The sequence below is a fragment of the Hippocampus bargibanti genome, linkage group LG12 (assembly GCF_051943395.1).
Source record: "Hippocampus bargibanti isolate YZ-2025 linkage group LG12, ASM5194339v1, whole genome shotgun sequence".
NCBI lineage: Eukaryota > Metazoa > Chordata > Actinopteri > Syngnathiformes > Syngnathidae > Hippocampus > Hippocampus bargibanti.
In genome coordinates this window covers 1,506,914-1,531,425 of record NC_142745.1, presented here as the reverse complement: position 1 = coordinate 1,531,425, position 24,512 = coordinate 1,506,914, and the positions used below count along the sequence as shown (strand labels likewise).

Sequence of the window (24,512 nt, the reverse complement as noted above, 5' to 3'; positions counted from 1 at the left end):
TGGTGACGCTGTCGTGTGCACTGCACTTGTGGACACTAGCTGGTTTGTCGTAAATGCAGACACAAACGAAGCAGATGAAGACGAAAAGTTCTCTACGCGCTATATGAATCTACGACGAAACGTAATTTTTTTGGGACAAACGGAAAACGCAGAATCCCCAAAAGCAGTGTTTCGCGAGTGCAACACCATAATAACTTCATTGATTAAGGAATCATGTTTTTTTTCCTCATAAAGAACACATACGTGGGGAAAGATATTACTCGATATCAATTGTTCAATTCAGCTCGTGGGACTTATTTTTCTAGTCATATTTATCCAAAATGGTAAATAACAATTTCAAATAAAAAAACACTCCCGATACGAACCTCAGTCGTTATCTAAACCTTCAATCGTGACGTCATTTTCAAGCGACACCAAAATGCGTTTTTGAGCTATTGTACATGTAAAAAAGTAGGTTATTAAATGTATTAGGGTTTTGAAAGGCACATAGAAATTAAATGTATTATTGAGAGACTTTTGACCGTTTACTCCTGATATGACGAAATAGGTATTTCCTTAAAATGCTAGTTACGTTAAAAAAAAAACAACTTCCGAAAAACAAAAACTCCATTCACCCACAACCCCACAAAACTTTTTTTTTTACCTCTTATTGTCTGAAACATTTGAGGTTGAACATGAGAAGGCTGAGCATTGCTAGCTGACCACAAAGCAGTCAAGCAGTTCACCGGTTTATTGATTAGGTAAGCAAACAGCAGCAGGAAGTGACCCCGCCCAGTGACCACGCCTTACAAAAATACAACAGAAGCATTTATGTTGAAAATACTCCACACATTTGAATCTTTCTTGAACTTTTTGTCTCAAGAACCAATCAAACGTGTCAATGCTGCTTGGCTGATCAACTCAATGTAGATTCTTTGAAATTAAGAGTCTCTGTATTAATACATAGGTGTCCCTTCACAATAAAAGATAAAGTCTGATACACTACTGTGTGTGTGTGTGTGTGTGTCTCAAAATACATTGAAAATGCATGCTCTGTGGATGTTGCACGTATGTCAAAAGTGTCTCAAAACATCTCGGCATGCGTCCAGTTGTCACATGAGCACTCTTTGGCTTCCAATCAAACACCGAGGGTTAAAAAAAAACAACACTAGTTTCGTTTGGCATCACAGGTTAGAGCTTGTCAGCCGAACATGGGCGCCGCAGGGTTGGGGCTGTTCCCGCAGCGACACACGCTTCGTGCCCGTTGATGCGACAGTACGCCCGGCGCCGATGCTCGGGCTGCAGGCAGTAAGCCAAAGTAAGCTCCACCTCCTGGATGCGGCGCAGGAAACGTCCTCGGTCGCGCGCTAACTCCTCCCACGGTCCTCGACGGTCTTCCACTTCGGCCGCGTCGGGGCCCAACACGATGAAGAACTCCTCCACCACATCACTGAAACGAACCTGAACAACAAGGGAACGTTGAACCCAGTAAAAGACGCAAAGTTTGAATAAAGTAAGTACATCAGACACAAGAAGTGGCACGAGAAATTCAAATCTAATCTTGAGCAGGGAGTAAAAGTGGTCACAGTACAGACGCTGCCCACCTTATGAACGAATTAGGTGAATTTGTTCGTAAGTTGCTCAGTGCTATATTTTGTCTGGAATATAGTTTAAAGGACAGCCGACACCACTTTCTTTTGATTCCTAACTGACATCAGAAAAACGTTTTATAGCATCTGAAATACCCAAAACACACAGGCTGATATTTTTAGTCAAATGCAAAACACCAAGAAAAATGACTTCAAGTGTCCCAAAACAGCCACAAAATGAGCTCAGAACTGGGCAGATTCAGAAAGTCCCGCCCCCTTGTTTGTGACGTCACGCCAGGATACTCCTTCACAAACTGCCTTGCTCCAGAATCCAAACAATGGCTTCAGAATGGGAGAAGATGCTTTCTTGTTACTCATCCAGTTATGAATATGATTCCAATAGTTCCGAAGAGGAAAGCATAAATGTTTGCAATCGATTAAAGAAGTCCTTCCGTATCATCTGGACTCCAATGTAGCGCCCAGAAAATGCACAAGATGGCGCACAAGCTCCGTTAGAAACGGCTGATTTGTCCGCTGGGAATTCGTGTAAACGTACACCTTCTTTATGCGTGTTAACGCAATTGGCTGCGACACACAATTCACCATCGCGTTATTTATGTAGTTTTCCTTTTAATTTCGCCATCAACACGGATTAACACGATGTTTTCGTGTTAATCCATCTTGTGCATCTTCTGAGACGCTAAAATGGAGTCCAGACGCCTCAAAATGATACGGAAGGACTTCTTTAATCAATTGCAAACATGTATGCTTTCCTCTTCAGAACTATTTGAATCCTATTCATAACTGGATGAGTAACAAGAAAGCATTTTCTCCCAATCTGAAGCCATTGTTTTGATTCTTGAGCAAGGCGAAGACGTCCTGGCTGGACGTCACGAACAAGGGGGCGGGACCTTCTGAAACTCGGCATCTGCGGGATCATTTTGAAGTAGTTTTGGGACACTTTAACTCATTTTTATTGGTGTTTTGCATTTGACTAAAAATATCATCCTGCTGTGTTTTGGGTATTTTAGATGCTATCAAACGTTTTTCTGATGTCAGTTAGGAAACAAAAAATGGTGTCAGTTGTCCTTTAAAACGTGACATTTTTACCCAAATGAAGTGGAAACAAGAAGCAAATCTTGCTATCTCAGGAATTGAGCTTGGATAACAAAATAAAAGCATACCTTTTTGGCTGAGGTGAAAGGTCGCGTGAAGCCGCCGTCCATCCGGTCGGCATCCCTCGGGGACGTTGACCGTGTTTTTCCCGTGCTGAGCGGAGCCTGGAAGTTGAGTAAACTATACGGGTCCGAAGGGGTCAGCGATGCCAGCAGGAGGAGACTGTCCGGATCGTCCGGTTCGCCGCCGCAGTCGTCGTCCCACGGATCCTGATCCAAGGCGGGTGAAGTGGCAACGGGAACAGGGAGGGGAGTGTCGCGGCCCGTGTGGAGACGGGCGCTGAAGTGTTGAGGGTTGTACGGGTCGTCATGGCGACACAGCGACGCCAGCAAATGCGCCGTTTCCTCGTCACCGCCATCTTCGTCGGACGAGGACCAATCGGACGAGCCTGAGCTATCGAAGCCATCCTCGTGGGCGGAGTCCGCGTCCGATTGGCTGTCGTCATCATCGCCGCACGGGCATCCCATGATGAAGGCAATGCCGACATTTCGGCATTGGGGCGCCGCCGTCCGAGTCACGTGAATCGCCTCCACCTGATCAGCCGTCGCTTCGTCAGGCGGGGTGTCCTCCGTCACGTCACCTTGCGGGTCCTTCCGATCCATCCCCATCTCATCTACCGTTGTGTGACACTCAGCCGTCATCTCGTCAGGTTCCTCAGACACCGGACTCGCCGCCATATTATCGGCCATCCGATCCGCAGTGTGACCCGGCGGGTCCGCGTGTTCGACGTGCCCGTTGCAGGGCGCGCTAGCAGAGTGGAACGTGCGACACTTGAGACAGTGTTCCTCCTCCAGGCTGTAGTAGCCGTTGTCCTGGTCGGTCGCCGCCTCGCCGCAGTTCTGGACGCCATCCTGGCATGAATTGATCAACGCTTTCTCTTTGTGAACCGTCGCTCCAGTGCTTTCGGAACACAGGCCGCCGTGGACCAAAATACGACACTGCTCTTTTGTCAACTTTGAGCTTTGCGGGGCACAAAAGCCCTCGTGGATCGATCGCATGTGAGCGTGGGACAAATGAAAGGACAGCGGGTCTCGTCCCCACCAGCCCCTCATCCCGTCCCTCCGGGAACTCTGTGCGTCCCAAGCGAAGAACGCACCAGAGGAAGACACCTCGGAGTTCTGAGCAGGCTCAATTCCGAGTTGGCGCTCGCTATCGCCGAGCCAAGACCAAGCTGATGGGCAAAGTTCTCCCTGGTCTTGGGCCGCAACTCCACGCCCCCCGCTGGGCTCCCACTCGGAGCTGGAGGTGGCAGCGCCTCCCCGGCCGAGACCCGGAAGATATTTGGAGACGAAAGACAGCGCGGGCCTAGACAACACCGAAAGCAAGCTGAGCCACGAGCTTTCCTGAGCGGCGAGGCCGACGGAAGAGGCACGCAGGCCGGCCGGGGTTGCCAGGCTTCGCCCGCCTGGCAGTCCGCCATCGCTACTGATACTTTTGAACATGTTTTGCCCTCCAAGTTAAAGTGACCTAATGCTTCAGTAGAATTTTAACACAAAAACACGAACACAATCCTAAAAAGTGGTCTGGTTCCAGAAGTTGGTAATGTGACAGCTGTGACGTCACACTGCTAGCTCGAGTCCACGGTTGACTTCACTTGCTAACTAAAAGTTTCCAAAATAGGAGCGTGTCCATCCTGGAAACATTTTAACTTACGCGGACCGGCGAGCAACCCAACAGCGGTGAGGGCAGGCGGGCGCTCGGGGAATTCGGACGGCAACGCGGCCGAGGTTGGCGGCGGCGTTTTGGCCGCTCGGCGGTCGCTGCTGCTTCGGCTTCGTTCTGCGCGACGATGCCCTCGCGGGGGGCGCACGATGAACACCGGGGACTTGGCAAGACCGCATGCAGGCCATGCTGCTCGTCTCCAGACGTCGAGGAGAGAGGACCGGGCCGGAAGCTCCTCCGGTCGGGTTAGCTTAGCTTATTTTAGCTCAGTTTAGCGGTTCGCCAACGGTAAAAAAAAAATCCTGCGAAAACGAAAGGAAAAAAAGATATTGAACGCCACAAAAATGTTTTCAGGTGTCGTCTATAAGTCCAAAATTCTTCTTTGAGGCATTAATGTTGATTTTGAGAGCAAAACTTTGGTCTCTAACCGCGTTATTCGTTTCTGATCGGCGACCACAAGATTTCATCAGAAAAGTCCAGGGAACGTCTGACAGTGACAGGCGAAAAAAAAGCAGGTGGAGGGGGGAGGCAGGGAGCGTCGCGATGTTACACGAGCCGAACACGCTGCTGTTTGTTACGTAAGAAAAAGACAAAATGTTCCTGACTTCTTTTTTTCATGTCCGCCAAACCTTCTCGGATTCAGAGGCTCACATTCAACTTCGTGTCCTTTTATTTCTATTGCATTTTGGGGCAAAGGTCCCCACGCTGTAATGAGGTACAGAGGTGGCTTAAGTACTCATACTCTGTACGTTACTTCAGATTTTTGTATCAAAAATTAAAGACTGGTAAAAGAAGTACTGGATCCCAATATCTTGTGTAAAAGTAAATTGGTGACACGGCACACACTTTGACTGTAGTGTATACCAAATCAATTAACTCATTCACTGCCAGACGTGCATAAATGTGTCCACTGCAGTGCCAGTTTTTTTGTCATTGTCACTTGAATTCCAGGACCCACAGAATATTGAGGTTTAGGACTACATAAACATTCAATGCGGCGTTAGAAAGCTTAGACTTTCTTCTTTCATCATAAAGAAAGAGTTAATTCCTTAAATTATATGGGTTTGTTGTTATATGATCTTGAAATGAGGGTGGCTGTCCAAAATACAATGCAACGCATACATACATATTGATTTATATAGTGCTTTAAAAACAGTTGAAGCTAAAGCTGGAACAAAGCGCTAACATGGAAAAAGGGAAACACTGCCAGAGGCCATGGCCGGCGCTTTATCGGCACCCAAGCATGAAAAAACAAAACCCGAACAAATTCAGGAATGCCGTTTGATAAAGTCATTTTTAATGAAGCAGGAATAAAGTAAAAACAAGAAGGTTCTTCATTTATAAGGACGGACAGGATGTGACGCCATCTAAGGCGTGCGGGATGTGACGTCATGTAAAGGCGGGCAGGATGTGACATGACAGGAAGTCCAAGAAAAACAAAATGATGCAAAAGGAAATAGAAAATGTGTTCGTATAGCGAATTGCCTTAACAGCGTTATACACTATTTTTTTCAATTCAATTTGTGAATGGCAGTGAATGGGTTAATTGAGAAATACACGTACAACCTTTTCTACAGCACGAAAGACTTTTTTTGACTGCCAAATGGCATTTAAAAGAAAAAAAAAACAATTCAAGAGAGCAAGCCATGTTCCTGTTTTTTAAATGCAATTTGAGGGTCTCAAAGTCTCCATTTTGTCTGAGTTGTGGTCTCAGCCAAATCGCCCTCTTTAAAAGTGCCATCTTGAGCATGTATTGTAGTGTACGAAGTTGATGAATAATGGAACTCGACAAGAGCTGCTTGCGTTGGCTCGTAAAGAAGAAAGAAAAAAACAAGTCAACTCATCAGCCTTCAGTTCAAGTTTATTTTCTAGTGCAAATCATACCAAGTGAAAGTTTCACATCAATGGAAATGCTTGTCGGATGTAAATGTCGAGTATGAAGTCACGGTATGCGTTTACATTCAGCTCAGTCTGTGACATCACTTCCTGGCACATAGCTTTTAATCCTTAAAACGGTCACATTTCACAGTCTCAGTTTGTTTGAAAAAAAAAAGGCAAAAAAATAATGCCGCCGACTCCGACGGCTATAAAAGTAGAAAAATCACATCTTTAAAGAGGAATGAAATAAAAAATTCAGTCACATGACACGGGTCTGATTGCCGTGACCACCACCTCCGTTTCCCACAATGCATCTTTGATCCCACAACAAATGCAGCAAAAAAGGCCAAGGAGGAGCTTCATCACTTGAGGCGTTGGCAATACAACTCGGAAGCCTACTGTGAAAGGACAACCGACACCACTTTTATGTTTCCTAACTGACATCAGAAAAACGTTTGATAGCATCTAAAATACCCAAAACGTATTTTTAGTCAAATGCAAAACACCAATAAAAATGACTACTTCAAATTGAACCCGGAAGTGGCCAGTTTTAGAAGGTCCCGCCCCCTTGTTCGTGGTGTCACGCCAAGACGTCTTGCCTTGCTCGAGAATCAAAACAATGGCTTCAGATTGGGAGAAGATGCTTTCTTGTGACTCATCCAGTTGTGAATATGATTCAAGTAGTTCTGAAGAGGAAAGCATACATGTTTGCAATCGATTAAAGGAGTCCTTCCGTATCAATTCAAGCCGTCAGGACAGAAATGTAGCACCCAAAAAATGCAGAAGATGGCGCCCAAGCTCCGTTGGAAATGGGCTGATTTGTCTGCTGGGAATTTGTGACAACTAGTATCAAATAGTAGTCTTGGTGCAACACACAACAATTCACCATCGCGTTGGTTATGTGTTTTCCTTCTAATTTCGCCATTAACACAGATCAACACGAAGTTTTCAGACCAAACAAAGTACCCAAAATGCATTGTGTGTCCTTTCTTGGTCAGGGGCGTTCCTTCCGTGACGTCAGGAATTGTCACCAACTCAAAAACAAGACTTCCGGAATATTCAGCGCGATTCTTAAAAGGTCAAATATAGCTATATGCGGTGGAATCGTTGTAAAATACGCTCAGTAGAAGTCATTTGAAGCCATTTTACAAATTATGGACAACTTGTCTGGAGGCGTCGGTTGTCCTTTGATGAGCATTCATTGCCTATGCTACCAGTGCGCTCATTTATCCAGTTCCAAAACCGTGCACCAGTTGACAAATGCATTTTACGTCAAATGACAAAAACAAACAAAAAAAAAATCTACTCATTAACATACAACACTTGACAAGCAGTATGAAGCAGTTGTCAACTAGAACAAGTTCTGCCTCACCTGTGACATATACAGTAGTAGTCATTGTACAACTGCATCCGTAACATTCTAATCATGCTCAGCAAGGTCATACAGTACAGTAGTGGAAGGTATTCGTGGACTAGTAATATTAGTCGACGAGCGCTTTGTGCACCTGAGTTAGCCACAATAGTCATGTCTACTATTGCCCTGAAATGCACTCTACAGTAGTCAAAAGCATTGGTGTGGACAAAAAAAGATGTCTGATTTGTACTCGTAGGGCTGGGTATCGATTCAGATTTCCAAATTCATATATCACTATTGTTTGATTTAAGATTCTGATCCCGATTTCACAGAGTTTGAGAACGGTGGGTGTGTCACGTGTGTGGGATGGGAAAATCGTCGCAACTTGGGGCAGCAAGAAAAGGTGTTAAAAGTATGTGGCCGAAATGCATAGTGCACAATCATCGCACTGCACCTTAAAGGACAACCGACACCATTTTTTTGTTTCCTAACTGACATCAGAAAAACGTTTTATAGCATCTAAAATACCCAAATCACGCAGGCTGATATTTTTAGTCAAATGAAAAACTGTGTCCCAAAACTACTTCAAAATGACCTCGGAGATGGCGAGTTTGAGAAGGTCCCGCCCCCTTGTTCGGGACGTCACGCCAGGATACTCCTTCACAAACTGCCTTGCTCCAGAATCAAAACAATGGAGAGTTCAGATTGGGAGAAGATGCTTTCTTGTTACTCATCCAGTGATGAATATGATTCAAATACTTCTGAAGTGGAAAACATCAATGTTTGCAATCGATTAAAGGAGTCCTTCCGTATCAATGCGAGCCGTCAGGACTCAATGTAGCATCCATAAAATGGACAAGATGGCGCCCAAGCTCTGTTGGAAATGGGCTGATTTGTCCGCTGGGAATTTGTGTCAACTAGTATCAAATAGTAGTCTTGGTGCAACACACAACGATTCACCATGGCGTTATTTATGTGTTTTCCTTCTAATTTCGCAATCAACACGTTTTCAGACCAAACAAAGTACCCAAAATGCATTGTGTGTCGCTTTCTCAGTCAAGGGGCGTTCCTTTAGTGACGTCACGTACGGACTCGTCACCAACTCAACAAGACTTCCTGAATATTCAGTGCAAGTCTTAAAAGGTCAAATATGCGGTGGAATCTTTTTAAAAAATACGCTCAGTAGAAGTCATTTGAAGTGATTTTACAAATTATGGACACAACTTGTCCGAGGGCGTCGGTTGTCCTTTAATCCTTCTTCCAATATACCCGAGTCGTTTCTACTAGTGCAATCATGTGTTATGCAGTAGTGGGAAAACATCACCCTTGTTACTAGGCTTGTGTGGGCTATCCTTCTACTCGTCCTCGGTAATTTGACTAGTGCACATGAGATGTTCTACTACTGCACCATGGCGATTCTACTAGCACCTCCTTGTCACTTCTAGTCATGTTCCTTTGTTCCGTTAGTGGATCCTTGTTGGGCTACTAGTGCACCTGGTTCACGTTAGACCACGTCACTCTATACGATTGTGCAGGAAAGCCAAACACTAGTGAAAGGCAACGGAGCGTTCTCGTTGGAAGACAACGCAGCTCACGAGTAGAATATGCTGCAAGTGCCAAACTCAACACAATATGTCCGCCATCATTCCATAGCGGAGGAAGTGTTCCAACAAACGCGGTCCACTTAATGCGTAGCGTCGGCGCGGGGGGGCGCCAACCGGTGCCAGTCGACCCAACGCTGACCGGGGACGAGCGTCCCGAGCGGGATGAAAGCTTCACCCAACAGTGTGTTGTCCCAGAAGGCGCCGTCGGCCAGCACGCGCACGTGCACCAGGCGTTGCTGTAGGTCGCCACGCGGGATGCGCTCGTATACCAGCTGCGACGCAAAAAATGGCGATCAATATGAATTAACGGTAACATGAAAGCACTCCCACAATAGGAACAGGTAGATATAGAGACATGGAGAGGTTGATGGGAGGTGTACTACTTGGATATTTGTCATTTTAATGAGTAGTGAGAATCGACATGCAGTACCACCATTAACCAGCAGGGTCAAGGCATTTTAATTTAGCTTTGGCTATTCTGCATCCCCCTAAAATCACACCCCCTTCATCCAATCATCTATCCAACCATATTTATTTATTTGTTTATGTTTGTATTTATTTATGTATTTATTATGTATTTATGTATGCATTTATGTATTTATTTGACTAATTAATTAATTACAATGTTTATTGGTGTATTTATTTGTGCTTATTTGTTATTTGTGTGTTTATTTATCTGAGTAACTAGTGTTTATTTATTTATGTGTTTGTTTTTATTTATTTAACAGGCTAATTAGTTACATAATTAATTAAAACATTTTAAATATGTTTTTGTGTTTATTTGTTTGTTTTTATTTATTTAGCTGACTAATTAATTAAGTAATTAAATATTTATTTTTATTTATTTATTTATTTGTTTAGTTATTTGCATGTATTTATCTAGCCATTTTGTGTTCATTCATGTATTTGTTTTTATTTATTTATTTATTTATTTGACTGACTAATTAATTACAAGTAATTAATTACAAATATTTATTTATTTATTGTTATTAACCAACTAATTAATTAAGTTATTAATGACAATATTTATTTTTATATATATTTTGTGTTTATTTAGTTATTTGCGCATTTATGTATCTAGCTATCAAGTGTTTGTTTATTTATGTATTTATGGATGTGTTTGTTTGTGATGATTCAGATGTTGGTAAATGTACCATCTCGTTGTATGTTGGGTTGCAGGTACGTCGGGCCGCCTTGGTCTTCCTCTTGCTAGTCTTTTGCGGGTCGGGCAGGAGGTACAGTTTCACGTACGGGTCTGGGTCAGTACCATCCTGAAGTGGCTGCTGCTGGCACACACGCACACACACACACACAAAATCACATGGGTACACTACTCCCGCGCCTCTCAAGAATGCAAAGCCGCAAGACGACACACTGACCAGCCCTCGGATGTGCATGACCATGATGAAGAGTTTGTCGTTGCGGTAGCAGATTGACAGTTTGACCTCGCCCAGTTGTTTGCCTGAAGCCGAAGTCCATGTCATTTCTGTGTGTAAACAAACAAACAAACAAACAAACAAACAAACAAACAAGCAAGCACACACACACACACACACACACACACACACACACACACACACACACACACACACACACACACACACACACACACACACACACACACACACACACACACACACACACACACACACACACACACACACGTCAGAGATGTTCGATCGAACACTGTGGACAAAGGCTCGAACACAGAAAGGTTGTCTTTTACTGCCGGCAGGAGATGTAGCCATTCATGACAGACGGCTAAATTCTTCAGCTCTCTGCCAAGTTATTTATTTATTTATTGTTGGAGCAAACACACACTTGTTTATGTGTGTTTTTTTTAATATTTTTTGTATAGTTGACATGCACACCTGTTCTGCTGCTGCTTGGTCGTGGCCGCTCGTCTCTGGGTAGAGGGTGGAAGAACGTGTACACCAAATCACACTGCAAATACACATTCACACACACACACACACACGCATAAACAAGCAGAATATGATAGTACAGCGAGACCTCAACTTACGAACTTAATTGGTTCCCAGACATAGTGTGTAAGGCGAAAAGTGTGTATCTCAAAAAAAAAATTCCCATAGGAAACCATTAAAATGGGAATAATCCGTTCCCGGGTTTCCATAAAATATACTTTTCAACTAAATAAGCCTTAAAACTACGCACAACATACCTTATTCTATGTATAATAAATGTGCAATTGTATTGTAATGAAAGAAATACACTGTATTGTATCATAAAGTCACTTTATTTGCATTTGTGATGGTCATTGACGGCTTGATGGAATGGCGTTGGAGGTCGAAGGTTAAACGGAATTGCTGTTTGGAAAGAGCGGCGCATTACATGAGGACTGTAATTATAAACTGTGCTGTAAAATAAAGTTTTATTGACCTTTTTGATGGTCGTTGATGGCTTATGGAAGGAGAGTCACCTTCCATAAGGACTGTTGGTAACTTAACCTCTGGTGCTGTTCGGTCGTGTGCTTCCGCCGAAGATCACTTCGCCAACCGTGGTGGGTGTGTATTATGAAAATAGTGCTTATTATAAGGTTTCATTTTCAGAAATTTGAAGTTTGTAAGATGAAAAGTTTGTAAGATAAGGTGTTTGTAAGCTGAGGTCTCACTGCATGTGTGTTCGTGTGCATGCTCTTAGTGGAAAGACCTGATATCGCACAGCTGACCCACCCAGACTTTGTGTGCATATCTCTGTGTGTGTGTCTGAGTGTGCAATCCTGATATGACTGAGCATTTCTAAGAAATGCTCTGTGTGTGTGTGTGTGTGTGTGTGTGTGTGTGTGTGAGTTCGGTGAAATGGAAACAGAATGTTCCAACACGGAGGTCAAGTTGTTGTAGGCATATGCTAACATCCCTGATGCTAAATCTAACATTTACACACCTGAAAATATATGCTGTAAAAATGTGCAACATTTGGAGTAACTATCATTTAGAATGCTAACGCTTTGTTAGCATTCTATTGTGCAATTAACTCATTCACAAATTTATTTGGGAATTGAAAATATGACGTAGAGCGGCATTCCCAAATTTGTTTGGGTTTTGTTTGCTATCTGGCAATGTTTTTTCCCTACCACAAGGGGCAGCATTTCCCTTTTATTCCCATGTTAGCGCTGGAACAAAGCGTTCCAACTTCAGCTGTTGTTAAAGCGCTGTATTGCATTCTGTTTTGGACAGCCGCCCTCATTTTAAACTCATATAACTCCAAACTCATAATTTAAGAATCAACTCTTTCTTTCTGATGAAAGAAGAGAGTCTAAGGTTTCTTACACTGCATTGAATGTTTACGTAGTCCTAAAATGCAATATTTTGTTGGTCCTGGAATTCGAATGACAATGTCAAAAACACTGACGTGGAAACATTTTAGCACGTTTGGCAGTGAATGAGTTAACATTTTTAATGAAGCGCCGCCTCTTGGTGGACACACAGGTTACACCTTCAAACCAAATGGTCACTTTAATTTCTTTCTGCCCCTTTCCAATTGTCCCAAATGACCCCTGCGCTCAAACTGACCTGCGCAACATCCCGCGTGGCGTGAACCAGGTGCCACACGTAACCATTCAGCTCGTCTTTGCGACGCTCCGCCGTCGCCTCGCTACGAGAACGGCCAATCGCCAAGCGGCTGGGGAAGCTGGGAGCGGGATTAAAAACATTTTTTCATCACGCGTGTGTACGTGTGTGTTTGTTTGTATGACTAGTCTTATGAGGACCGCGGACATTTTATACCATACGAGTGAGGACATTTTTGACAAGTGAGGACCTTTTCGCCGGTCCTCACAAGTTTTTCATTCTAGAGGCTTCTAGAGGGTCTCTATATGAATCTGTTAAAGTTTCAGAGAGGTCCTCACAAATTCACCCAAAATGATTTTGTTGGTGTGTATTTTCATTTCACTTGGATACACACACTTTTGACTCACTGTGTGTTTATGTTTGTGTGTGCGTGGTAAATGAGAAGAAAAAGTTCATAGATACTACAAAAAGTAAAACGATATTTTAACCAAATTCACCACAGCGGTGAGGACTTTGAATGTACCCATTCAGAAACCTCACTCCTGCTTTATTTCAGTTTCAAGTCCACTTTTTATTTCTTTGTTTTTATAGAAGTGGAAGTGGGAAATGGGGTGACAATTAGTGTTCAAATGTTACACTAGTTCTTCTCTAAACTTATCAGCAACGGTGGTCCTCACTCCTTATCTGGAGATATCCGGACCTCACAAAACAATTGAAACAGGAATATGTGTGTGTGTGTGTGTGTGTGCGCACCTGGGAAGCTTCGAGGAGGGAAACATGAGCCTGAGTTTGCTATGAAGTTCCTGAAACTCCTCAAAGGTCCTCTGCACCAACTGCGCCTCCTGCTGGCCGTCACGCTCGACCTTCACTACGTAAGTCTAAAACAGACAGCGGCGCAGGGTCACCGCAGAGATCGGCGGGCGTATCGGGCGACAAGAAGGAGCGCCACTAACGTGAGCTTTTCCCCCAGAGGTGGAGCGCGCATGAGCGCACACGTAGAGGCTTCGGATGACGCCGTCGCTCTTGGCCGAGTGCACGCGAGGGGCGAAGGAGAGCGACGGGGCGTCCTCGCCGCACGCGAATTTCATCTGCGCCAAATTGTGGATGAAGAAATTCAGTTTGGTCGCCACGCTGCCCAGACTCGACTCGATCAACCTAACACACACAAACATTCATGCATTGATATGCATATTCTGTGTTTGTTTATAATGTTTGCAATTTATGTTGCGATATTTTGATAGAGATTAGACAGAATAAGAAGTGATCATATTTAAAAGTTTCATGCTGTTGTATGCTTAGTCAACACTTGTGACTCAATACACAATTGTAGCATGGACAACCTGGGGTCAATCAGGTCAACAGACAGCAAGTTAAACGGTCAGCTTCATAGGAGTCATTTAGGAATTCAAACTCCTTATCACAAGAAGAGGACATTAGCCAGGTTACAAACTTATCAGTTCATGGGAAACAATGTTTTATTGCTGACAGCTGTTGGTGCTCAGAACTTCCAGCGGTGTGGTATTAGAATCAAGAAAACTATGTTTTACTAATGTATCACTTTAATTTGCATGTACTCTCAATAAATAGCTTGGCAGAGGGCCGCGGAATTCAGACGTATGTCATGGGTGACTGTGTTTCCTGACGGCAGTGGTCTCTGTCCACAGTGTCCGACTGTCATATCTCTGACATATTTATTTATGTGCATATTATTTGTTTGTTATTTAGTTTTTTGTTTTGTTTTTTTGACTTCAAGATGTCGCCGCATGAGTGACTGCCTTTCCAGCAGCTCCTGTATTTTGTTTTTCTACTTCTTTCTTTCCTTTCCTCTGCCTTTCATAACTTTTCTGCTGTGTTACTTCCGGGTAGAGTGAACGCTGGAGCGAATGGCTGCCGTTGCTCACCCACAGAAAAAAAAATCTGTGACTGTAAAGTGTCCCTGAGAGTTTTGAAAGCCGCTTAGAAATGAAATGTATTAATATTATTATTATTATTAATATGTATGTAATGCGTGGTATTTTGGACAAGCTCATAAAACTCCAGAACCATATCATTTAGGAATTAACTCTTTTTTTCTAATGAAAGAAGAGAGCGTAGGCTTACAAGCGCTGTATTGAATGTTTATGCAGTTCTAAAACTCAATATTGACAATGACAAAAACCCTGGCACTGTGGAGTGAATGCATTTTTTGCACATCGTCCGGCGGTGAATGAGTTAATTTTCCGTGCTGTACTCTTAGCGAGCAAAATAACTTTTCAGAAGTCAATGCTCCTTTTTTTGTGGGCACACCTGGTGAAGTACATGGTGGCGTCGGCCTCCGATTCGTGAGGTCTGAGAGCGTCGTAGACGTACTTGAGATCATCAATGTCCGACAGTTCGGGAATTCCACACGACAGCATCTAAAAGACAAAAAATATGTATTACTATACTTGTCCATTTTCCATTTTCTTGTACATATACATCCAAGTACGCACCAGGCCAAGAAGGTTGAGGAAAAGGTGCGCGTGCTTCCTGATGAGGTTGTAGGCCTCACAGCAAAGATCCACAAAGTCATGGAAGCGGCTGGACGGTTTGTCGCCGCCATTGATGACGTACGCCATGTCGGACGTAAAGACAAAGGGGGCGCGGTCACTGTGGCCACACACGCACGCACGCACGCACGCACGCACGCACGCACGCACGCACGCACGCACGCACGCACGCACACACACACACACACACACACACACACACACACACACACACACACACACACACACACACACACACACACACACACACACACACACACACACACACACACACACACACACACACACACACACACACACACACACACACACACACACACACACACACACACAAAATCCTGTTTGAATGCCACCTCCAAATTGTCCAGCGCGTTTGAACTCACCGCTTGATGTTGCCGAACATCTGCGCGTGTCCCAAGAACTTTCCAAAGTCGATGTGGAACATGTGGCCGCTTGTCTTCAGCATAATGTTGTCGTTGTGCCGGTCGCAGATTCCCAGCACGTACGTGGCCACGCAGCAGCCCGCGCACGAATAAATAAAGTTCTCCACCGCCTGCCCGCACCAAACAGCACATCGCAAACATTCATTTCCTGAACGCTAGCTGCCTAACTATTTGCTATCTAGCTATCTAGCTATCTATTTGCTATCTAGCTAGCTAACTAACTGGCTATCTAGCTACCTAGCTGGCTATCTATTTGCATTCCATTTGCTATCTAGGTAGTTAGCTATCTATTTGCTAACTATTATCTAGCTACCGAGCTGGGTATCCTGTTGCTATCTATTAGCTAGTTACCTAGCTGGCAATATCTTTACTATCTATTAGCTAGCTGCCTAGCTGGCAATATATTGGCTATCTATTAGCTAGCTGGCAATATATTTGCTATCTATTAGCTAGCTGCATAGCTGGCTATTTAATAATACATTTCATTTATAAGCGCCTTTCAAAACTCTCAAGGACACTTTAATATATTTGCTGCCTAGCTAGCTAGCTGTGTAGCTGGCTGTGTACGCTGGCGCGAATAACTGCCAAGGCTCACCCGCACAAAAAAAAATTACCTGACTGTAAAGTGTCCTTGAGAGTTTTGAAAGGCGCGTATAAATGAAATGTATTATTATTATTATTATTATTATTATTATTATTATTATCTATTAGCTAGCTACCTAGCTGGCTATTCTTTTGCTATCTATTAGCTATCTGTCTAGCTAGCCAGCTATGTAGCTGGCTATTCATTAGCTATATGGCTATCTAGATAGTTAGCTAACAGTCTAGCTGGCTATTTATTAGCTATCTGTTAGCTAGCTGGCTAGCTTTCTATCTATTTGAGTTTCTTCCAGGTTTCAGTGAACGCTGGCGCATGTGGCTGCCGCTTCTCACCCGCAGAAAAACCGATCCCGTGACTGTAAAGTGACCTTGAGACTTTTGAAATGCGCTTAGAAATGAAATGAAACTCCAAGCAAGTGTTTTTCTTGAAAAAAAAAGGCTCATAACTGGAGACACGTGACCTTGTCGTACTGCTCATCAGCAGGGTTGTGCTTCTGCAACCAGTCGGCGAGCGGTCGGTCTTTGAAGGACCCCGTCACGCCGTGCTCCACCTGGATCTTGCGTAGCGTGTCGGCCTGCGGGATCATCTCCACCATGCCTGAAGGCCAAGACGCACGGCCATCAGTCGGCTTCGCACATGGCAACCCGACCCCTAGGTGGCGACAACCCCCTTCTCACCTCGCCCTCGCCCCGTGGAGAAACACTTGAAGATGACCATCCTCATGTCCAGACCCTCCTGAAGCCAGATCTTGTTCATGATCCGGATCACCTGCAGCGTCAGCATGTCCTGACGCAGGTCGTCGCCTGACTGGAAAAGTCGCGGGAAAAAAAAAAGCTCTTCGTGGATGAAGATCAAAGTCACCACAAGGGGAGGAAACAGAACCGTCGTGTGACCTTGAAGATGACGCTGACATTATCACCCAGCGAGTCGACGTTGCGGAAGGACAGCTTGAGCGGGACGGCGTTGGAGTTGAAGAAGGAGCAGGCCTGACCCGAGAGGGAGCGCTTGGTGACATTAGGAAAAAAAAAACAAAACAAAACAAGCGCACCGGGGCCGCTTGACTCACCGGGATATCGATCCCTCGCACCAGGAGCGCCGGGTTCAGAGGAAGTCTGCATGTGCTGTTGACCGAGAAGAAGCGCTTCATCTCCTCCAGACCTTCTCGCAGCACCGTCTGATGCACGCAGACAAACGCAAATATGACAATGACAAGGACAATTTGAAATTCCGATTTGGACTATAGGGCAATCAGGCCAGTCGTCAGTCAGGACAATAGAAGCAATCAGTGGAGCCGCAGGGAGTAGTCCTCTGCTCCCCCCAACCTGAGACCAGGGACCTATCATAGCAGAGTCCGGCACCGCCACATCTGGACAGGAGGGTTATATATATATAGGGACGAAACTACCAGTAAGATTTTAGTTTGCTGACGAAGCTTCTCGGATAAGAAGCGAAACGTCCGCCATTTTGAAAGAAGTACAGATGACGGCTGAAGAAACCTTTTCATCGATGGACCACTCCTGTGCGACTGAGAGCTTACACAGACGTGGACTTTGGAAGGTTTATGGAATTTCACAAATTTGATTTGCTTTCGCGGACCGAATAAAATGATGTGGCGGGCCAGATTTGGCCCCCGGGCCTTGACTTTGACACCCAGTTACCCTAGTGAGTGCCTTGAGGCCAGCAGTCGCCAATCTGACCTGTCTGGCTGTAGGCGCGGCGTCTCTGACGCTCTGGGCCACCTTGGCCAAGATGGACACCATCCAGCACTGACGGTCAAGCTGCTCTCGGAGGCCGCTGCCCACGCAGCACAGCAGGGCGGCCAGCAGGTGCTGATAGCGAGCGCGGAATTGGCTGTCCTGCAGGTTGTCCTTCAGCAGCCTGGTAGAAAGAACCCGGGGGGGCGGGACAAAGGGGTTAAAAAAAAAAAATAGCCATTTTGTAGGTGAAAGTGAGAAAAATCACCAGAAGAGGTAGTGAGCGACGCTCAGGTCTCCGATGGCGCGCCGCAACAGGAAGCGGACTAGCGAGCTATCCAGGTAGCACTCGTACTTCACCGCCTTAACAAAAATAACAACAGAAAAACAACATGCATCAAAAGAGTCTATTTCTAATCAGATCAATTGGAAAAAAATAGATTGAAAGAATATAGATACAATAAAAAAAATATATATATATATATATATATATATATATATATTATAACTGATAAAAATGACAAGGGTAAAAAACAAAGTCCAAACATTTATATTAAAATATTGCATAATTCAAAAATCAAAAGAAGTTCAAAAGATACTAAAATATAATTTCAAGAAAATAAACAAACAAATAAATAAATACACATAATAATAATAATCATCATCATCATCATCATCTCACATTGAAATGAACAGAAATGCAATTCTTCACTGCCATTCACTAATTTATTCGGGAATTGAAAATATGACATTGAGCGCCATTGCCGAATTTGTTCAGGTTTTGCTTTTTTTTTTTTCATGCTTGGGTACCGATGAAGCGCTGGTCAGACCTCTGTCAATGTTTTTCCATTCCATGAGGGGGCAGAATTTGCTTTTTGTCCATGTTAACGCTTTCTTCCAGCTTCAGCTGTTGTTCATGCGCTATATAATAATAATAATAATAATGATAATAATAATAACAATAATATTGTAAGCGCCTTTCAAAACTCTCAAGGATACTTTACATGAATGCAAGTAAAAAAAGATGTGAAAACAACATCAAACGATTTACATAAAAACAAAATTTGCATAATTCAAACTTAATTTCAATAAAAATCTAAATAATTTACAAATATAAAATAACATTTTAAGAAAATAAAAGAAATATATCTATACAATAATTAAAGTCAAACAGAATATAAGTACATTGGAAAAAGTCACATAATAATAAATATGAATACATGAAATGGACACAGAGATAAAATAAATAAATAAATATGTAAATAAATAAATAAACAAGCAAATTGAGTAATTAATTAATTAATTAATTAATTCCGTATTTGCCGGTTTATCTGTCTATTCAAACTTTTTCCAAACTATAAGGCACCTTCAATGACTGAAAACAGTTTTCCAAATACAATCTAAAATATAAATAGGTCAAAGTTTTCCAAATACAGGTCACATCCAACTTACGACCGAGTTCACTTCCGACCAAACGGTCGTAAGTCAAAATGGTCGTAATGGTCAATAAATATTACATCACATATAAGGCGACGGATCATCTTTTGAAGGAAATCAAGGCTTTTGGATGTGTCTTATACACCAGAAAATACGGGAAATAAAATGAATAAATAAACAAATAAAACCTTTCCTGAAAATCAAAATAAAGCAATCAATCAAAGCAAGTCGTTGCGAGGCCGTACCTGCACAAGCTGAGGCAGGAAGTCGATGAGCTCGGCCTCGGAAATGGCGTCCATCCACTGGACGGCCGTCCTACGTAGCTCCTGATCCGGGAACCTGAAATCGTCATCATCATCATCGTCGTCGTCATCATCATCATCATCGGACATTTGAAAGAAGTACAGATGACGGCTGAAGAAACCTTTTCATCGATGGACCACTCCTGTGCGACTGAGAGCTTACACAGACGTGGACTTTGGAAGGTTTATGGAATTTCACAAATTTGATTTGCTTTCGCGGACCGAATAAAATGATGTGGCGGGCCAGATTTGGCCCCCGGGCCTTGACTTTGACACCCAGTTACCCTAGTGAGTGCCTTGAGGCCAGCAGTCGCCAATCTGACCTGTCTGGCTGTAGGCGCGGCGTCTCTGACGCTCTGGGCCACCTTGGCCAAGATGGACACCATCCAGCACTGACGGTCAAGCTGCTCTCGGAGGCCGCTGCCCACGCAGCACAGCAGGGCGGCCAGCAGGTGCTGATAGCGAGCGCGGAATTGGCTGTCCTGCAGGTTGTCCTTCAGCAGCCTGGTAGAAAGAACCCGGGGGGGCGGGACAAAGGGGTTAAAAAAAATAGCCATTTTGTAGGTGAAAGTGAGAAAAATCACCAGAAGAGGTAGTGAGCGACGCTCAGGTCTCCGATGGCGCGCCGCAACAGGAAGCGGACTAGCGAGCTATCCAGGTAGCACTCGTACTTCACCGCCTTAACAAAAATAACAACAGAAAAACAACATGCATCAAAAGAGTCTATTTCTAATCAGATCAATTGGAAAAAAATAGATTGAAAGAATATAGATACAATAAAAAAAATATATATATATATATATATATATATATATATATATATAACTGATAAAAATGACAAGGGTAAAAAACAAAGTCCAAACATTTATATTAAAATATTGCATAATTCAAAAATCAAAAGAAGTTCAAAAGATACTAAAATATAATTTCAAGAAAATAAACAAACAAATAAATAAATACACATAATAATAATAATCATCATCATCATCATCATCTCACATTGAAATGAACAGAAATGCAATTCTTCACTGCCATTCACTAATTTATTCGGGAATTGAAAATATGACATTGAGCGCCATTGCCGAATTTGTTCAGGTTTTGCTTTTTTTTTTTTCATGCTTGGGTACCGATGAAGCGCTGGTCAGACCTCTGTCAATGTTTTTCCATTCCATGAGGGGGCAGAATTTGCTTTTTGTCCATGTTAACGCTTTCTTCCAGCTTCAGCTGTTGTTCATGCGCTATATAATAATAATAATAATAATGATAATAATAATAACAATAATATTGTAAGCGCCTTTCAAAACTCTCAAGGATACTTTACATGAATGCAAGTAAAAAAAGATGTGAAAACAACATCAAACGATTTACATAAAAACAAAATTTGCATAATTCAAACTTAATTTCAATAAAAATCTAAATAATTTACAAATATAAAATAACATTTTAAGAAAATAAAAGAAATATATCTATACAATAATTAAAGTCAAACAGAATATAAGTACATTGGAAAAAGTCACATAATAATAAATATGAATACATGAAATGGACACAGAGATAAAATAAATAAATAAATATGTAAATAAATAAATAAACAAGCAAATTGAGTAATTAATTAATTAATTAATTAATTCCGTATTTGCCGGTTTATCTGTCTATTCAAACTTTTTCCAAACTATAAGGCACCTTCAATGACTGAAAACAGTTTTCCAAATACAATCTAAAATATAAATAGGTCAAAGTTTTCCAAATACAGGTCACATCCAACTTACGACCGAGTTCACTTCCGACCAAACGGTCGTAAGTCAAAATGGTCGTAATGGTCAATAAATATTACATCACATATAAGGCGACGGATCATCTTTTGAAGGAAATCAAGGCTTTTGGATGTGTCTTATACACCAGAAAATACGGGAAATAAAATGAATAAATAAACAAATAAATAAACATTTCCTGAAAATCAAAATAAAGCAATCAATCAAAGCAAGTCGTTGCGAGGCCGTACCTGCACAAGCTGAGGCAGGAAGTCGATGAGCTCGGCCTCGGAAATGGCGTCCATCCACTGGACGGCCGTCCTACGTAGCTCCTGATCCGGGAACCTGAAATCGTCATCATCATCATCATCGTCGTCGTCATCATCATCATCGGACATCGCCGCGATACCTGCCAGTCCGATACTCACGAGGCGTGCAGCAGGCCCAGCGCATCCAGGTGGCCCGGGCAGGCCCACTGGTCCAACAGGGCGTAGATATCAGGCAGGCAGGCCCACTGCCAGCAGGGGGCGCTGGCCAGTACTAGGGGAAGTGCGCCGCTTTCCGCTTGGCAGAAGGCCCTTTTCTCCCACACTGCTCGCTTGTCCTCCGCCGTCAGCCTGAAATTGGATTGGATTCGCCTTTATTAGTGTCGCAGTGGACAAAATTTACATTTTGTCCACAGCTATTAGCTGTGTGTGTGTGTGTTTGTATGACTAGTCTTGTGAGGACCACAAACATTTTATACCATCCGTCGTGAGGACATTTTTGACAAGTGAGGACCTTTTGGCCGCTCCCCACAAGTTTTTCATTCTAAATTCTTCTGGAGTGTCTATTTATGCGTCTGTTAAAGTTTCAGAGAGGTCCTCACAAATTCACCCAAAATGATTTTTTTTAGTGTGTATTTTCATTTCACTTGGATACACACACTTTTTACTCACTGTGTGCGTGTTTATGTTTGTGTGTGTGTTCGTGTTTAATGAGAGGAAAAAGTTTATACCATAAAAAGTAAAACGATATTTTAACCAAATTCACCACAGGGGTGAGGACTTTGAATGTAGCCATTCAGAAACTTCACTCCTGCTGTTATTTCAGTTTCAAGTCCACTTTTCATGTCTTTGTTTTTAAAGAAAGTGACGTGGGAAAAGGCCTGACATTTAGTGTTCAAATGCAACACTAGTTCTTCTCGAAACTTATCAGCAACGATGGTCCTCACTTCTTATCTGGAGTTATCCGGACCTCACACAACCATAGAAACAGCAGCAAAGTGATGAAAGTAAGACGAAAGGAAAGGAAGAAGTAGAAAAACAAAATACAGGAACTGCTGTAAAGGAAGCCAAATGCAAAAGTGCGTGCCTATGTGTGTGTCTGGGGGGTCTTCTCATATCTTACCAGAAGAAGGCTTTCTTGTGAAGGATGTCCCGCAGCGCCACCTGGCTGCCGGCGTCAAGCCTGGAGAATTCGTATTGAGGGCAAAAGTCGGCGGCGGGCGGCGTGCTGAAGCGAACGTCAAATGGCGAGGACGGGAAGTCCACCTGCAAGCCAGAGCGTGTGAGAAGCACGCGGAGGGCGACGCGGCCTCCCCCCGCCGCTCCCACCTGGAGGATGACGCTATCCGGCTGGCTGAAATTCGGCGAGCCCGACCGGGCGTTGACGCTCCTCCCCGCCATGGAAGGCCAAAGGCCCAGCAACTTCCTGCCGCGCGTCAGCACGCTACACACGCCGTAGAAAATTAACACGACAGACAAGCTAACACGGGAGTCGGAGCGACGTCACGTCACGTCACGTCACGTCACGTCACGTCCACTCACTGCCTGAAGTCAAATAGCGGCACGGTGACCCAACCCAGAGCCTCGGCGATGCGCCTCTGCCTGCTTTTCTCATCGGCGCCAGCGGGTGGCGGCAGGGAGCTGGCGTACAGCGTCACTGTTAGCTGCGTCTCCCGCGGAAGCTCGCTGATCTGCACCGGGAAAGACACTCTGCGTGCGGATGACAGACAATGAGGGGGTTTGACAAGCAATCCAATGACAGGTGAGAAGAAAAACAGACGTGACGGCTGAGGGATAACGGATTGAATTCAAACTACTTTTGTTTAAATTCAAAGCCATCCAGAACCTTGCCCCACCCCCTTCTGTCTGACCTGTTTCAAATCTCCATTCGCTCTCGTTCACTCACATCCTCATCCTCCCCTCACCTGTATGTGCCTTCTGCCCTTCTCACCACGATGGGGTGCAGAGCTTTCAGCCGCTCTGCTCCTAAACTCTGGAATTCACTTCGGCCAAATATCCGTAATATTGACTCCCTTCCTTCCTACTTTCAAATCAAAATCCTCAAAATCCATCTGTTTAAAATTGCATTCACGGTCTAGTTTTATCAGCTATTTTATTATTTTACTTATGGTTTTATTATTGTGTGCTTTGTTATTATTGTAAAGTGTCCGTGGGTGTTCTGAAAGCCGCTTGAAAGTGAATGTATTATTATTATTATTATTATTATTATTATGATTACGATGATTACGATGACAATTACGATGATGATGATTATTATGATTATGATTATTATGTTTGTTAAAGTCATTATAAGTGCCTTGCATGCTGGGTCTGAGAGGACAGTAATTTCATCTGTGCTGTATGTACTGCATATTAGCATATTTGACAAGAAATCTGACTTTGACTTGACTTTATCATGATTATTATTATTATTATAACGTGGCAACGGCAGGAAGGAGGCTGCATAATAATAATAATGATAATAATAATACATTTAATTTCTAAGCGCCTTTCAAAACTCTCAAGGACACTTTACAGTCATAGGGTTTTTTTTGTGAGGGTGAGCAGCGGCAGCCATTCGTATACACTTACCTCTGGTCCCACACCACCAGGTGGAAAAGGTATTTGCTGACCGACTGTTTGCTGGTATGCTGGGGTGCGCAAAGCTCCGCCCCTCCGTGACTCAGCGCGCACGACAGGAAGAAGCCCTCGTAGCTG

At 43.5% G+C, this 24,512-nt stretch overlaps 2 protein-coding genes across 2 annotated transcripts in view; both read right to left on the bottom strand.

Annotated features, from left to right (window-relative positions):
• Positions 1 to 715: 715 nt before the first annotated feature.
• ppp1r15b (protein phosphatase 1, regulatory subunit 15B) lies at positions 716 to 4,906 on the bottom strand. Its single transcript, XM_089010985.1, has 2 exons — positions 2,753 to 4,906; positions 716 to 1,440 (listed from the first exon to the last, which is right to left on the bottom strand). The coding sequence occupies exons 1-2, from the start codon at positions 4,184 to 4,186 to the stop codon at positions 1,171 to 1,173; spliced, it is 1,704 nt and encodes a 567-aa protein (XP_088867111.1). The 5' UTR covers positions 4,187 to 4,906; the 3' UTR covers positions 716 to 1,170.
• Positions 4,907 to 6,445: 1,539 nt separating this feature from the next.
• Positions 6,446 to 24,512, bottom strand: part of pik3c2b (phosphatidylinositol-4-phosphate 3-kinase, catalytic subunit type 2 beta) — a 30,586-nt gene continuing 12,519 nt past the window's right edge. The window contains exons 12-33 of the mRNA XM_089010327.1: positions 24,387 to 24,509; positions 23,337 to 23,504; positions 23,124 to 23,238; positions 22,918 to 23,060; positions 21,957 to 22,145; positions 21,780 to 21,873; positions 20,362 to 20,456; positions 20,101 to 20,281; positions 17,411 to 17,518; positions 17,238 to 17,330; positions 17,022 to 17,151; positions 16,805 to 16,941; positions 15,684 to 15,853; positions 15,244 to 15,400; positions 15,059 to 15,168; positions 13,726 to 13,927; positions 13,526 to 13,650; positions 12,776 to 12,893; positions 11,114 to 11,186; positions 10,622 to 10,728; positions 10,397 to 10,525; positions 6,446 to 9,514 (exon numbers count right to left, since the gene is read on the bottom strand). Of these exons, the coding sequence (XP_088866453.1) occupies positions 9,323 to 9,514; positions 10,397 to 10,525; positions 10,622 to 10,728; positions 11,114 to 11,186; positions 12,776 to 12,893; positions 13,526 to 13,650; positions 13,726 to 13,927; positions 15,059 to 15,168; positions 15,244 to 15,400; positions 15,684 to 15,853; positions 16,805 to 16,941; positions 17,022 to 17,151; positions 17,238 to 17,330; positions 17,411 to 17,518; positions 20,101 to 20,281; positions 20,362 to 20,456; positions 21,780 to 21,873; positions 21,957 to 22,145; positions 22,918 to 23,060; positions 23,124 to 23,238; positions 23,337 to 23,504; positions 24,387 to 24,509 (2,959 nt within the window). The 3' untranslated portion in view covers positions 6,446 to 9,322. The remainder of the gene's footprint in view (positions 9,515 to 10,396; positions 10,526 to 10,621; positions 10,729 to 11,113; positions 11,187 to 12,775; positions 12,894 to 13,525; positions 13,651 to 13,725; positions 13,928 to 15,058; positions 15,169 to 15,243; positions 15,401 to 15,683; positions 15,854 to 16,804; positions 16,942 to 17,021; positions 17,152 to 17,237; positions 17,331 to 17,410; positions 17,519 to 20,100; positions 20,282 to 20,361; positions 20,457 to 21,779; positions 21,874 to 21,956; positions 22,146 to 22,917; positions 23,061 to 23,123; positions 23,239 to 23,336; positions 23,505 to 24,386; positions 24,510 to 24,512) is intronic.

Coding starts and splice junctions, on each gene's coding strand:
- ppp1r15b (XM_089010985.1), bottom strand. CDS start 4,186: ATGTTCAAAAGTATCAGTAGCGATGGCGGACTGCCAGGCGGGCGAAGC. Junction 1,441..2,752: donor CTTTCACCTCAGCCAAAAAG/GTATGCTTTTAT, acceptor CTTGTTGTTCAG/GTTCGTTTCAGTGATGTGGT.